General features: G+C 37.7%; 1 protein-coding gene across 1 annotated transcript; it reads right to left on the bottom strand.

Annotated features, from left to right (window-relative positions):
• Window positions 1–2991: 2991 nt before the first annotated feature.
• On the bottom strand, window positions 2992–12264 carry LOC115221268. Its single transcript, XM_029791416.1, has 2 exons — window positions 12082–12264; window positions 2992–3525 (listed from the first exon to the last, which is right to left on the bottom strand). The coding sequence occupies exons 1-2, from the start codon at window positions 12130–12132 to the stop codon at window positions 2992–2994; spliced, it is 585 nt and encodes a 194-aa protein (XP_029647276.1). The 5' UTR covers window positions 12133–12264.
• Between the last annotated feature and the right edge of the window lie 3331 nt (window positions 12265–15595).

Below are 15595 nucleotides of genomic sequence, written 5' to 3'. Positions count from 1 at the left end.
TGTCAATCTGTAGTGAAATATGTTGACCAGTGAATTGATGATATTAGAAGTCATTGAGAGGAATCTGTGGGTGTGTGTGTGTGTGTTTATGTGAAATGGCTAAGGTTAATAAAATGTATGTATGTATATATATATATATAAATATGGAAAATAGTCAAGGTAGAAAATGCTAAAATAATTGTATGAAAAAAACATTTCATTACCGTTTTCAGTCATTGAGACTTTTTCAACTGTAAGTATAGAAAACAATTAAATTTTGAAAAAATTAAATGAAAAGTACTTTAAAAGAATGTTTGCATAGTATTCAAATACAAGGGACATTTTCCGTGTTTCTGCCTGTCTCTGTCTCTCTTGTTTACTCTTGGGGGTTCGCGGTCATTGTGAATTCTTGGCAGAGAAGAAGAAGAAGGAGGAGGTGGAGGAGGAAGAAATAATATGGGAGTGCTATGATAGTAGTAGGATGTTAAATGGTGTTGTGCCCAGAAAGTGGATTGTTGTGGATGGTAGTAGTGATTGAATCCTTGTGATATCTCTTTTGAATGTATTGTTTATAATATTTTCGTAGATGTTATTCTAAACAGCAGTAGTAGTAAAGTAAGGAAGGAGGTGGTGGAGAGGAAGACGAAGAGGAAGAAAGAGACAGAATAATAAGAGAATGCAGGATGTTAGGATAGTAGTAGGATGTTAAAATTGTCAAGTGATCACTTTTAGGTCACTTGACCATTCAACATCCTACTACTATCATAGCACTCCCGCATTATTTTCTTCTTTAAGTTAAAAGGTTTTAATACATAACTAATGTGGTTTGGTTAGTGGAATGTTTACATGTTTTTATGGGAAGTGCAGGGAAGTAACGAGGATCTGATGATAAGTTTATACGTATTTTCTCTGTGATGTTTATTACATCGATTTCTTTTATGCCCGTTTAACTGAAAGTTACAACTCTTCCACATATGGCTAACCTGTTGAAAGATTTTGCTGCCTCAGTTATTTGCTTGTGTCCCAGAAAAGAGGCAAACAATTTACAAGGGCCAAATATGCCATTCAGTTCTTTAGTGCTTTCATAATAAAATAGTATTAAAGTTTATCATCAAGACCTGTCACCGATGTTAAGTTACATCTGATGTAGAACCACCACAGCAGCAGTAACTCTTAGATAGGACATTGCCAAAATACAGACACAGGAAATGATCTGCACACTAATGAACACGAACTAATATAGTCTGCAAAGGAAACTAAAACTATTCATCTCTCTCTCTCTCTCTTCTCTCTCTCTCACTCTCTCACTCTCTCTCTCTCCCCTCTCTCTCTCTCTCTCTCTCTCTCTCTCTCTCTCCCTCCCCCCCTCTCTCTCTCTCTCTCTCTCTCTCTCTCTCTCTCTCTCTCTCTCTCTCTCTCTCTCTCTCTCTCTCTCTCTCACATTGCCATTTAAATTGAGGAAAACTTTTTAAATGTTTTGGAATTTCTGGCTTCATGCTTCCTGATAGTAAAATGTCGTCCTTACTTAGGTTGTCAATCTTCAAGGATTTACTTGGTGTCTTTTGTTTAAATTAGTAATTTTTGATTGTTACTTATAGAATTCCAATATTCCAACGATGTTTCAGTATAATGCAAAGGTTTCCAGTTTTACATCATCCCAATATGTAGTCACGATTATCAAATGGAACTTTCAAGCAAAAGTATATCTCTAGATTCATTCTAATATTTTCTGCCACTTCTTCACTGTTTGGGGATGTTAAAATATGTCAAAATGAAAGTTAGTTATGACGTCATCCTTTGAATGCTCTGACATCATTTCAACGTTGGTTTCAGGGCCACATCCATTACAAAGGCAGTAATATTTCCTGTAGAATTCTTTGCTACATTCATCTTGTGTTTCAAAGAAAGGAGTAGTCTAAATTTATATGATTTTTAAAATTTAGCTTTAGATAAACGTGTTTGGTATTACTTCAGAAAACGTGAGATATATAACAATGAATTTCAAAATATTGTTGAGTATTATCAATAAAGAAAGTAATAAGAAAAGTATGAACACAATTTATCTTTTATAATTCACTCTTGTGAAGTATATTTTGGAACGCCTTGTCATTGGCAAGGTCTTCTACTGAGTGAATGAATTCCAAAACAAATTTTTTGTATTCAGTATTTCCATTTCCATACTCATATAAATCAAGTATTATTTCCTTTATCTCCCAAATTTCTATCAGGTCTTTGTCGAAAGGAAGAAATTCTACAGCAGATTTAAGAGCCAGAACAAACCAATCCATTCCTGTACGTCTTAATTGATCTTTTTCTTCTTCATCATTTTTTACATCTGCTTCTTTAAAACATAATCTTCCAAACAAAATGTAAAACTTAACATCTTGCCTTGTGTTATCTGCTTTAAATCTTTCACAATACTTCCTGGCATTGTCATATTCTTTCAAAGACATATATAATAAAATGATATCATAGAGAGCAGGTGAATATTCATGAGAAAGTTCAAGAGCTTGTTGAAAGTGATATTCAGCTTTGTTGATTAACTCATTCCTTTCTATATGAGGAATACTTTGAGCATGTTTTAAAACTTTCGCAAATTCATTCGTTTCTTTTGAGAATTGTTTGTTCATTGGGACATATGTATATTTTGGTGTATTCATTCTTAGATAAACTAATCCAAGCTGATGATGAGAATATGATGTTGCCTTTATTTCAATTGCTTTTTCAAGCAATTTTCTTCCTTCTTCATTCTGATATGAACGTATATAATGATAGGCACTTTTCTCCAAAACATAGCGGTCATCAGGGGAAATATCAAGAGCTCTCTGAAAATACTCTTTAGCTGGTTGACTATGAAAATTATAAGGACTAAGTTGAAACAAACCAATCAATGCTAATGTTCTTCCCATTAGGGCCTTATCAATATGGCGTGGAAAAGCACATCGTATTTTCTCTAAGTACTGTATTGATTCCTTAATATTTTCACGTCTTTTCTCTTTACTATGTTCTTTTTTAAACAACGATATTGCAACAAAGCAATAGAAAACATACACAGATAATGTCTGGACAAACGTTGAGAGACTCTTTGTAAAGTTCGACAGCTCTTTCATGATCTTCAAAAGATATAGTAGCTAAACAATAAGCAACATTTCTTTTGCCTTCTGCTTCTATCAGCGAGAAATTTTCTCTTTCTTCAAGCTTGCTTAGATTATCCAAAAGGTTTCTTACCTCAGGGATATTTCCATCGTACAAATGAATGAATGCAAGGTTGGTTAATGCCACCAGGTTATCTGGCTTCTTTTCTCGAACTTCATTGGCTAATTTTTCAGCTGAAAATTTATCGTTCATCTGCCACAGAATATATACTAGGACGTTCTTTTGACGAATCTCATCTTCTAAACCAAATAAGATATCATTATTCAACGTACTTTCTACTTTTTTGTAGAAAGACGACCAACCTTCTTCGGCTTTCTCAAAACTTTCTTCCATTACATTTGGAAATCTTTTAATTCTCTCCCTATACGATTCTCTTCTACTTCCTTCATCCTGAAATAAAAACAAAATGATTGCGTATGAAATATGATATCACACATTATCATTGACAAAAAGATATTCTCGAATTTTCGATTTTTAGTTAATGAAACAATGTCAAACCTTCCTTGTCTGATACGGTTGATGTAGTGGCTGAGCATTTTGGATCCGAATGTTCGATGTTTTTAATATGCGCACAGAAAACTGAGCGTAAATAAGTGAGAGAACAATGTAAGAGGTGTGTTTGACAGAGTGATAAATGCATCATCATCATCATCATCATCAACAACAACGACAACAACAACAAGATGGACAGGCTGTTGCAGATCACTTATATTATGTAATATAATATGATATAACACTCTCTCACACACACATACACACACGCGCAAAAATAATGGAAACACCTAGCATCATAACATCATAATTTTGAGATATTTATAAAACCGTCAAAACGTTTTTTGATTTATTATTAGTGTTGCTTAATATGTTTTGCTAAAATTGCTTTTTCTTTTCAGATATCATCAAAATAAGGTAATTAAAATTCATTAAGATGACAGATCTATCGGACTTTCAAAGCGGTCAAATTGTTGGTGCTCGTATAGCAGGCGCTAGCATAACGAAAACAGCTGAAATGTTTGGTGTATCAAGAAGTCTTGAAAGTAATGACAGCCTTTGAGAAAGAGGAAAAAAACCTCCTCGTTGAAACAAAACTCCAGAAGAAAACCAAAACTTCCAGATAGGGACCGTTGGATTCTTATGCGAATTATTAGAAAGAATCACAAAAGTACAGCTCCCTAAATTACTGTAGAGAACCCAGTTTCCTCAAGAACAGTTCACCGGGAGCTACAAAAGGCAGGATTTCAAGGGAGGGCTACTGTTAAGAAAACCACTACTTTCAAAAACAAACGTTGCAAAGCGTTTAGAGTGGAGTAAAAAATCTACAGAATTGGTCCCCAGAGCAGTGGATGAATGTTATTTTCTTGGACGAGTCATCCTTTACCTTTTTTCCGACCACCGAGTGTACTTGTGGAGTCAGCCAAAAGAAGCATTTGACCCAGACTGCTTTCTTTTATTAAACACGGAAGAGGATCTGCAATGATGAGCTTTGGGGGCTATATCTTGGAAATCTGCTGGCCCAATGTTTTTCCTTCATGGCAGAATTAATAGTCAAGATTATTGAAGCATTTTATCTGATCAAATTCATCCAATGGTTGCAGAACTGTTTCCGGAGCGAAATGCAATCTTTCAGAATGATAATGCACCAATTCACACAGCTAAAGTTGTTACTGAATGGTACGAGGAACATTTTAGTGAGGTTGAACATCTTATATGGCCACCACAGTCCCCAGGTCTCAATATTATTGAACACTTATTGGTGCATTTTAGAAAAATAAGGAAGGAGCCGATATCCTCCACTATCATCACTACAAGAACTGGAGACTGTTTGAACAAAAATTCCTTTGGAAAGAATTCAAACTTTGCACAAGTCCATATCTCGTAGAATTCAACTTGTAATTACTGCCAAATATCAAAATTACTGCCATATTAAAATAAATTTGTTTGAAACGTTAAGGTGTTTCCATTATTTTGTCCAACCCCTGTATAGGCGGAAACTGAAATCGAACCCTGTGGCACAGGGTTGAGAAACAACCTTTTTACCGCACAACTACGCCTATAAGTATATAACACACACATATACACGCACACAAACACTTTCACCTACACATTTATACATATTCATATATACATACATGTGTGTGTGCGCGCGTCTCCGAAAAGCAGCGAAATTATATATTTCTGTACAATTAATCTCTCTCTATATAAAGCTGAAGTTGTCTGTGTATGGCAGGTTTGGTAGCCTTCAACTGACACTATCTCCTCTGAGACCCTGCGGCACAAGTTGACCAAAATTGAGAGTATGATAGAAGAAGGCTTGCTCTTCCTTCCGTAGAAGAAAAAATTCAAATCGGAGCATGTTAACATCAAAAAGGTGCTTTTTTTCTATGAAAATCCCTAATTTTGACGATTTTTTTTACTGCTCTGTCGCCATTTCTCAGTGTATTTCAACCAGAAAAATGTTCAGAGAATAACAAGCTACATAATGCAAAATTTTTACTTTTCAAAAATTCCAATTCTAAAGGGTCGAAAGAAACCCGAGCAACGCCGGGTTATACTGCTAGTCTTCTATAAAATTGCATCACTATACTAAAAACTTAGAGATATAAACGCTGCCCTCGATTTTAATACAGAGAAAAGGAATTTTACAATTTTATTTCAAGGGAAATTACTCTGTGGAACACACGTTTATATTGTCTCCCGTGTTTTATTAATCATGGCAACCTTTCCTTAACTATCATACACAAACCATAAAAGATTTATTCCCCTTCGATGTTCATTTTTTTTTCTCACGAAAACACGACAGAAAATGAATCTTTTTGATTGCTGTTGTAGCGGTCATAAGACTTTAGCAGCAGCTTGGGATCTTTTCGGTTTGAACGGCAGTTTTTTCTAGCGGTATCATATGAAATTGTCACCCAAAATTATGACCCTAGTATCGATCTATTGCATTTCAATCTCTTTTAGGGTTAGGGTTAGGGTCAGGGTTAGGGGTGGGGGAAGGGTATCTTTTTTTTCTTCACAAATGTAAATAAACCCAATCTGTTTCTTAAACGAGGGACATATTCATACGGCACACAATGCTTTTTAACTCAATAGACGTCACTGATTGGTTGAAATTGCAGAAATTGAAGAAAAAAAACAACAAATATCTTACAAACTATAGAATTTTCTCAATAAAGCCAAGAGAAAAAGATGTTTTATAAACACATTCTACCAGTATACGAAGTTTAAAATTTTTTAGTTACCTAGAAATTATGTTAAAAACTGCCGTTCAAACCGAAAAGATCCCAGGGAGTTTTTGACCTCTAATTGCTTGGGTAATTGCTTGGATAATATCAGGTTATCAAATTTATCATAGGTTCGAAAAGAAATTGGATCGGTTATTTAGAAAATTTGAAACTTTTCTATTGTGGAAACATTCTACGTAAGAAGTATTTCGCAAGTTGACAATGCATAAGATTGAAGACATTCTGTGTGTGAGTGTGTGTGTGTGTGTGTTTTGTGTGCGCACGCCCGATCAAGTGTGTGCGTGCGTTTCTGACTCTGCGTGTGTGCGTGTGCACACGCACACCCTTTACCATTACTCGACTGTGTGCGTGCGTGAGTATGTATACCCCACTGTAGACTCTGGAGAACGTGTGAGAGTGTATATACATTTGTGTATGTGTGTTTAATGAAACTGAAAAACCATTTAAATAAACAATGGAATTCATTTTCCCCACAACATTTTCGAAAGCTAATAACTAGATGATGCTACGCTACCAAATCTAGGATCGGTTATTCTTCTCTTATTATAGTTGTGTTAGGTTAAAATTCTAAAATTCTAAAACAGTCGAGATTGGAGAAGTAAAATAATTAAGAAATAATAAAAACTGTTTTGGGAATCTCAGATAATAATATCAACGCCCGTTAATGTCACCAACTAAATGAGTAAAAGTGAAAGACTTCTGTAAAAACATTTTACTTCCGCATTGACCTACTCGAATACTGGTGAATCGATATCACATGTCAAAAGTGAAAGTAAAACATCTCTCTATTGGGATCTTTTCTGTTTGATGGACGGAATTTTCTAGTTAACTAAACAATTTGAAACTCCGTATACTGGTAGAATGTGTCAAAAGAAAACATTATTGTAAACAAAATTGTAATTTGTAACTTAAACGTAGTTTAATTTTACGAATTTTAACCAATGATTGAAGAGGGAAAATAATTAAGAAATAATAAACACTGTTTTGGGAATCTCAGATAATAATATCAACGCCCGTTAATGTCACCAACTAAATGAGTAAAGGTGAAAGAATTCTCTGAAAGCATGTGATATCCGGATTGACCTACTCGAATTCTGGTTTAACCGGTATTACGTGTCAAAAGTGAAAGTAAAACATCTCTCTATTGGGATCTTTTCTGTTTGGTGGACGCAATTTTCTAGTTAACTAAACAATTTCAAACTTCGTATACTGGTAGAATGTGTCAAAAGAAAACATTATTGTAAACAAAATTGTAATTTGTAACTTAAATTTGTAACCAATCTCTATCCAAGCTTCTCAGAATGGTAAATATATGGCAACGAATATTATATACAGAGAGAGTGTCACTTTTTGTGCAAGTGTTCCTCTCTGGAAACCAGGTCCTATTGGAATGCTGGAAGTTGTGAAGGGATTAATAAAGTAAAATAGTCGAGATTGAAGAGGGAAAATAATTAAGAAATAATAAAAACTGTTTTGGGAATCTCAGATAATAATATCAACGCCCGTTAATGTCACCAACTAAATGAGTAAATGTGAAAGACTTCTGTAAAAACATTTTACTTCCGCATTGACCTACTCGAATACTGGTGAATCGATATCACATGTCAAAAGTGAAAGTAAAACATCTCTCCATTGGGATCTTTTCTGTTTGGTGGACGGAATTTTCTAGTTAACTAAACAATTTGAAAAAGAAAAAAAGATAACACCCTGGACTCCCCTCCCCAAACAAAGAAAAAATCAGCAAACACCGCAGACATACATACAAAACAAATTCCCCAGCCCTACCCCCACGGCACTATATTCATTGGAACACAGTTCGCCAAGCCCCTCCCCATAAAACAAGATTTGAAAAAATTGTTTAAAAAAAATGATAAGATTATAGCATTTGACGAGAAGAACGATAGGGTGTACAAATATTTCAAATTTTCAAAAGTTAAACTATTCAGTAAGTCTACAGACACAAAATCAACCACTCGCTTCGCAAAAATAAAGGAAGACGAGTGGAAGGAAAAAACACTACAAGAACATTTAAAGAATAATCTTATAAGAGATGTAACAAAGGAAATACTGGAGGGTAAACTTATTATAACCCCGGCAACCACACCTACCCAGAGCCCGATGGCAACGCCGGTTAAGAGCCCTGCAGCTACGACCACAAGGGAGGAAGAAGGGGAAGCAGGCAGATTTAAACTGCCATGCTCCCTGTCCCAACCGTAAGTTTGTTTATTTTTTCTCTCACCGACAATGGCAAAGCTGGGTTGCGTAAATGTGCGTGGAATGGGGTCGAAATGGAAACAAATTTATTTCCTGAACGACCTCACGACACACGGAGTGGATGTAGCTATTGTAACCGAGTCCAAGATGAACGGGGCCCAAGCGTTCTCGCCTCTTCTAAATGGTTTTGAGAAATTTATTTCTCCTAGCCGAGGAAGAGGAAGAGGCGTGGCAGTCCTTATCAGGAAGAGCTTGGACTTGCAGGTAAGTACTGTCTTTCTGGACCCAGAAGGCAGGCTGGTCGTTCTGGATGTGACCCACGTAAGTAAACAGTCCTTCAGGTTGGTAGCTGTCTACGCTCCGAATGAGTGTAGGCAGGCGGGTTTTTTTCGGAATCTGGAGCCCTTTTTAGCGACGTCGAAAACGGTAGTCTTAGTAGGGGACTTTAACACTGTCCTTGAAGCGCGGGTCGACAGTGTTGGCTCAACCAATAGGAAGGGGAAACCTAGCCTCAAGGGTCTACTAGAGAGCTTTGATCTAGTGGACCGTTAACAGTGGACGTGGAGTAACAACGACGGCTCACACATCGTATATAGATCGGATATTCGTTAGGAAAAGAGATAAGGATACGTTTAGTTGTCCACAGTTTCACATTGTGCCTTACACGGATCACAAATTTGTGACTTGTAGGGTGCAATTAGATAAGTGCCATAGACAGGGACCCGGGTACTGGAAGCTGAACAAGTCTATTTTGAATTGTGAAGACTTCCGTACCCGGATTAAGGTGTTAGTACAGAGGGCATTGTGTGGCACCATCATTAACAATAGATGGTGGCACTCCCTCAAAAGAGCCATTCGTTCAGAGTCCATTAGATTTAGCAATCAGCTAAGGTTAGATAGGTCTAGGATAGAGGACAATTTAGTTAAGAATCTAAACGAGGCAATGGAAGCTGGCTCTGCATCCGGAGTGATGGCGGCAAGGACGGTATTGTACCGTCACCTTAACTCCAAACACGAAGGTTGCAGAGTCAGAGCTAAGCTACGCGCTGGGAAACGAGAAGGTATTAACGTTGCCGGATGGGCCCGTCGAGTGGAGAGTCAGAGAGGTAACAAAGCTTCAATCAAGTCTTTAACTGACGAACAGGGACAAAAGATCTATGGACAGGAGGAGATGCAAAAGTTTCTTCACCATCATTTCGCCCGCGTGTTCGGGGGTGGTGTGGCGCCGGAACGGGGGAGGGCCTTAAAGGACTTCCTAGCCGGCGGACCGCGGCTCTCGGGGCGTGAGGTGGAGTGCTGTGAAGGAGCGATCACTCCCGCGGAGATAGAGGGGATACTGGCTGGATGCGCCGGGGAGAAGTCGCCGGGGTTGGATGGTCTGCCCTACGAGTTTTACCAAAGTATGCCGGACTTGTTCGGGGGAATAATGGCAGGCGTCTACGCGAACTGGCAGCAGAATGGGAGAATTCCCAGTTCTGTAAGCCGGGGAGTGGTGACGCTAATCCAGAAAGACCCGAGCAAGGGGGATAACATTAGTAATTACAGGCCCATAACTCTACTTAATGTAGAGTTAAAGATTTTGGCCAAGGTGTTGGCAAAAAGGTTGACGATTGTCGTGGAGAAACTTGTAGGGAAAGCACAGACATGTGCAATTCCAGGCAGGTCGATCCAGGACAATATTCACCTTATACGCTACACCTTAGATAGGGTGGGTAAATTAACCGGCAAGGGCGGGGTAATGGTCCATTTAGACCAAAGTAAAGCGTTCGATAGGGTAGACCATAAGTACCTGGCGACGGTCCTCGAAGCGGCTGGACTGGGCCCTGAATTTCGCGGTTGGATCTCCGCTATGTATAACGGCATCAAGTCCACCGTCCAGATAAACGGATACCTAACGGAACCGTTTTCGATCGAATGTTCAGTTCGTCAAGGGTGCCTCTTGTCACCACTTTTATACGTGTTGGCTCTCGAGCCATTGCTGCGAAAGTTGGAGAGGCTGGGAAGTAACCCGGATGAGATCGGAGGTGGGAGGACGGTTACTGCTTATGCGGATGACGTCACCCTCATCGTGTCCAATGAGGCCCAGCTACCTTGTGTAGAAGATGCTATCAGAGGATACGAGGCGGTGGCAGGAGCAAGGGTTAACAAGGACAAGTCGGTTGGCTTGCGCCTCGGCACCTGGAGGAGCAAGTCGATATCGTCCAGTGTCGTGACACTGTGGTTGTTAAGTTGCTAGGAGTTTGGTTTGGGTCAGACTCCCAAACGGAGAGGAATTGGAGTGAGGTGACGAACAAGGTGGAGGCCATAGTACGGACCTGGTCCGGAAGGTCTCTGTCCTTGAAAGGAAGGGCGGAGGTGGCACAGATGTTCATTGCATCTGTAATCACTTACCGCCTGACCGCTGTCCCTTGCCCCGATTCATGGCTTAGCAAGTTGGAGCGAATCCTTTTCCGCTTTTTGTGGAAGGGAGGAAAGCCACTTGTGAGGCGCTCCGTTTGCTGCCAGGAACCGTTAAAGGGTGGGTTAGGAATGCCTTGGTTGATGATGCGCAGGCATGCGTTGAGGCTGAAGCATCTCTGGCACCACCTGGAGGGTGATAAGGTGTGGAGTCCGCTGGCAGGGGAATTTTTCCCGAGACCGGCTTCCTTAGTGAATTTTAAACCCGGTCGCATCAAAAGACGGAATCTGACTTTATGGCAAAAGGAGTGCCGACAGGCACTCACGCTGATCCACAAGGCGGGCAAGGCCGGCTGCGGAAATACCACCTCGGTATTTTATAGCAGGCTGGTAGAGGCAAAGAACGACGACGTCCTAGGAGGGGCTCTGGGGTTTGACGAAGACCAGCTTACCAACCTGTTTAAAAAGACTTTCAGGACGGGGTATTTGGATAATTTCCAAAGATCCCTGGCCTGGCAGTGTTATAGGAATGCTTTACCTGTTCGCGAGAAGTTATCGCGGCACGGAATTTCAGTGCCACCGACTTGTCCAAGATGCGGGTTGGACGATGAAACCGTCCAGCACGCTTTTGTACACTGTCGGAAGTTGTCAGACTTGATAAGTTACGCAGAACAAGTGTTATCGCATCTGGGACGATATATATATATATATAGGCGCTGGAGTGGCTGTGTGGTAAGTAGCATGCTTACCAACCACATGGCTCCGGGTTCAGTCCCACTGCATGGCATCTTGGGCAAGTGTCTTCTACTATAGCTTTGTGATTTGGTAAACGGAAACTGAAAGAAGCCCGTCGTATATATGTATATGTTTGAGTGTGTGTGCATGACAACCGATGTCCCCGTTACCTAGCGGTTCGGCAAAAGAGACCGATAGAATAAGTACTGGGCTTACAAAAGAATAAGTCCCGGGGTCGAGTTGCTCGATTAAAGGCGGTGCTCCAGCATGGCCGCAGTCAAATGACTGAAACAAGTAAAAGAGAGAGTAAAGAGTGTACATTTGTTCAAGCGAGTGTATGTATTGATATACTCACCAGTAGAATTTCCTGCATTTCCCCAGTTATTTTCTGCATTTCTTCAGCCATTCCTTTATAGCTGTGTGTGTATAAAAAGGCAAATTTTCTTTGGACAACAAAATTTGTACGTTTTCTTTTTGTGAAATTATGCTTTCTGTTGTATTCGTGAAATGAAGAAAGGTCAATTTGTAGAAATGATATAATGAATTATAACAGTCAATATCTATATCCAATCTCTATCCAAGCTTCTCAGAAGGGTAAATATATGGCAACGAATATTATATACAGAGAGAGTGTGTCACTTTTTGTGCAAGTGTTCCTCTCTGGAAACCAGGTCCTATTGGAATGCTGGAAGTTGTGAAGGGATTAATAAAGTAAAACAGTCGAGATTGGAGAAGTAAAATAATTAAGAAATAATAAAAACTGTTTTGGGAATCTCAGATAATAATATCAACGCCCGTTAATGTCACCAACTAAATGAGTAAAAGTGAAAGACTTCTGTAAAAACATTTTACTTCCGCATTGACCTACTCGAATACTGGTGAATCGATATCACATGTCAAAAGTGAAAGTAAAACATCTCTCTATTGGGATCTTTTCTGTTTGGTGGACGCAATTTTCTAGTTAACTAAACAATTTCAAACTTCGTATACTGGTAGAATGTGTCAAAAGAAAACATTATTGTAAACAAAATTGTAATTTGTAACTTAAACGTAGTTTAATTTTACGAATTTTAACCAATGATTGAAGAGGAAAATAATTAAGAAATAATAAAAACTGTTTTGAGAATCTCAGATAATAATATCAACGCCCGTTAATGTCACCAACTAAATGAGTAAAAGTGAAAGACTTCTGTAAAACATTTTACTTCCGCATTGACCTACTCGAATACTGGTGAATCGATATCACATGTCAAAAGTGAAAGTAAAACATCTCTCTATTGGATCTTTTCTGTTTGGTGGACGCAATTTTCTAGTTAACTAAACAATTTGAAACTTCGTATACTGGTAGAATGTGTCAAAAGAAAACATTATTGTAAACAAAATTGTAATTTGTAACTTAAACGTAGTTAATTTTACGAATTTTAAAACCAATGATTGAAGAGGGAAAATAATAAGAATAATAAAAACTGTTTTGGGAATCTCAGATAATAATATCAACGCCCATTAATGTCACCAACTAAATGAGTAAAAGTGAAAGACTTCTGTAAAAACATTTTACTTCCGCATTGACTACTCGAATACTGGTTTAACCGGTATTACATGTCAAAAGTGAAAGTAAAACATCTCTCTATTGGGATCTTTTCTGTTTGATGGATGAATTTTCTAGTTAACTAAACAATTTGAAACTTCGTATACTGGTAGAATGTGTCAAAAGAAAACATTATTGTAAACAAAATTGTAATTTGTAAGTTAAACGTAGTTTAATTTTACGAATTTTAACCAATGAAATCCCAGCATTGCTGCGTTATCGATATTGATAGAGAAATATAGCAGACGCACGACACACACACATTCTCTCTCTCTCTCTCTCAAACACATGCATATACATTTGCACAAGCACATAGTAATTAATATATAAGCGTACACACACATACAAACGGACATATACGTACTCACACATACGCACACATACACGATCGTGTTTTGCCACTTGCCGCAACAAATTTGCACAAAAGGTAAATAAACCAGAAGGGAAGGGGTCAATGTTTCATCGTTTCGGGGTCGATAATTAAGTACCAATTACGCACTGGTGTCGAGGATTTTTTTCCCAATTTATATCACAGCTTCCGACAAGCTGGGGCATCCTTTTATGAAAAAATATTTCGCAAATTTTTACAATACTATTCACACTCCACGCGCGAGACCGATTTAGGCATATTATTGTTTTGTTTTTGTTGTTTCTGTCCCTTCAAAACCATGGTAAAAAAAAATAAAGAAAATATTCAAAAAATATCGTTAATATTTTTATTGGGCGACGAAATTCATCGATTGATGAGATATAGCTGTTATTTCTAGCACATGTAGAAGACAGAAGAGACAAGGATGAATAAGACGTGTGTGTGTGAGTTTTTAGACGCAGTAAATAATTTGAGCTCGAATGCTGCGATTTCATGAGTTAAAATTCGTAAAATTAAACTACGTTTAAGTTACGAATTACAATTTTGTTTTCAATTTTGTTTACAAAATGTTTTCTTTTGACACATTCTACCAGTATACGAAGTTTGAAATTGTTTAGTTAACTAGAAAATTCCGTCCATCAAACAGAAAAGATTCCTCTATTGTAATGTCAGATACTTTCACTTTAATATTGAAACTATTAAAATGAAACTATTATGTAACAGGGATGAACTGTAACTGGACATACATTCTGCTAGACTTGATTAGGGTCCATGTGGTGTCATGAGCAAAAAAAAATAATAACTTCTTGCCTAGGGCGAGCCAACAGCAATATCGTATCTTCTCTACTATTTCAGTATTACGTGTCAAAAGTGAAAGAAAAACATTTCTCTGTTGTAATGTCAGATACTTTCACTTAAATACTGAAACTATTATATAACAGGGAGGGCAGTAACTGGACATCCATTCTGCTGGAAGAAGATCCGCAATGGTCTTATATGCTACACCACTGGTTTTAAATTCTTACAAATCAAATTGATATTCAATTTTTGACTCTTATTATTTTAAATTTAAATTTACATGTATATATATATATATATATATATATATATATATATATATATATATCTTTATATATAAAATTCAAGTTGTGTGTGTGAGACTCTGTCTCCTCCGATTTAGATTCCTAACTACTCCCACATTTTGCGGTGCAGTTTAACCAAAAAGCGGGTATCTTATAGTCGTCATTCATATCGAGCCCTTCTGGGTATTAGCGCGCGTGTACGATGAGTCTACGATTTAAAAAAAAATTTACCATCATTTTTCCGCATTTTAATGATTTTTGCTCGGGTTATATAAGGGAAGTAACTCTCTAAAAATGCTTATATAGTTATTTCCCTTACAAACCCGAGCAACGCCAGGCGATACTGCTAGTATATATATATATATACTATTCATATATATATATATATATATATATATATATATATATATATATATGTAGGTCCCGGGTTGATCCGGGTTAACCACAGTAAGTAAGGTACTCAATACATAGCAGAGTAAAATTATTTATTATAGAAGGAGCTCTACAGGACTAGTACTGTTTCATTCAAGAGAAATTCTCTTGAATGAAACAGTACTAGTCCTGTAGAAGCTCCTTCTATAATAAATTAATATATATATATATATATATATATATTATATATATATATATATATATATATATATATATATATATATATATATTGTATATATAGGCGCATGAGTGGCTGTGTGGTAAGTAGCTTGTTTACCAACCACATGGTTTTGGGTTCAGTCCCACTGTGTGGAATCTTGGGCAAGCGTCTTCTACCATAGCCTCGGGCCGACCAAAGCCTTGTGAGTAGATTTGGTAGACAGAAACTGAAAGAAGC

The sequence above is a fragment of the Octopus sinensis genome, linkage group LG18 (assembly GCF_006345805.1).
Source record: "Octopus sinensis linkage group LG18, ASM634580v1, whole genome shotgun sequence".
NCBI classification, from domain to species: Eukaryota; Metazoa; Mollusca; class Cephalopoda; order Octopoda; family Octopodidae; genus Octopus; species Octopus sinensis.
The sequence above is the reverse complement of the archived record's forward strand: the minus strand, read 5'-3'. Positions and strand labels throughout refer to the sequence as shown.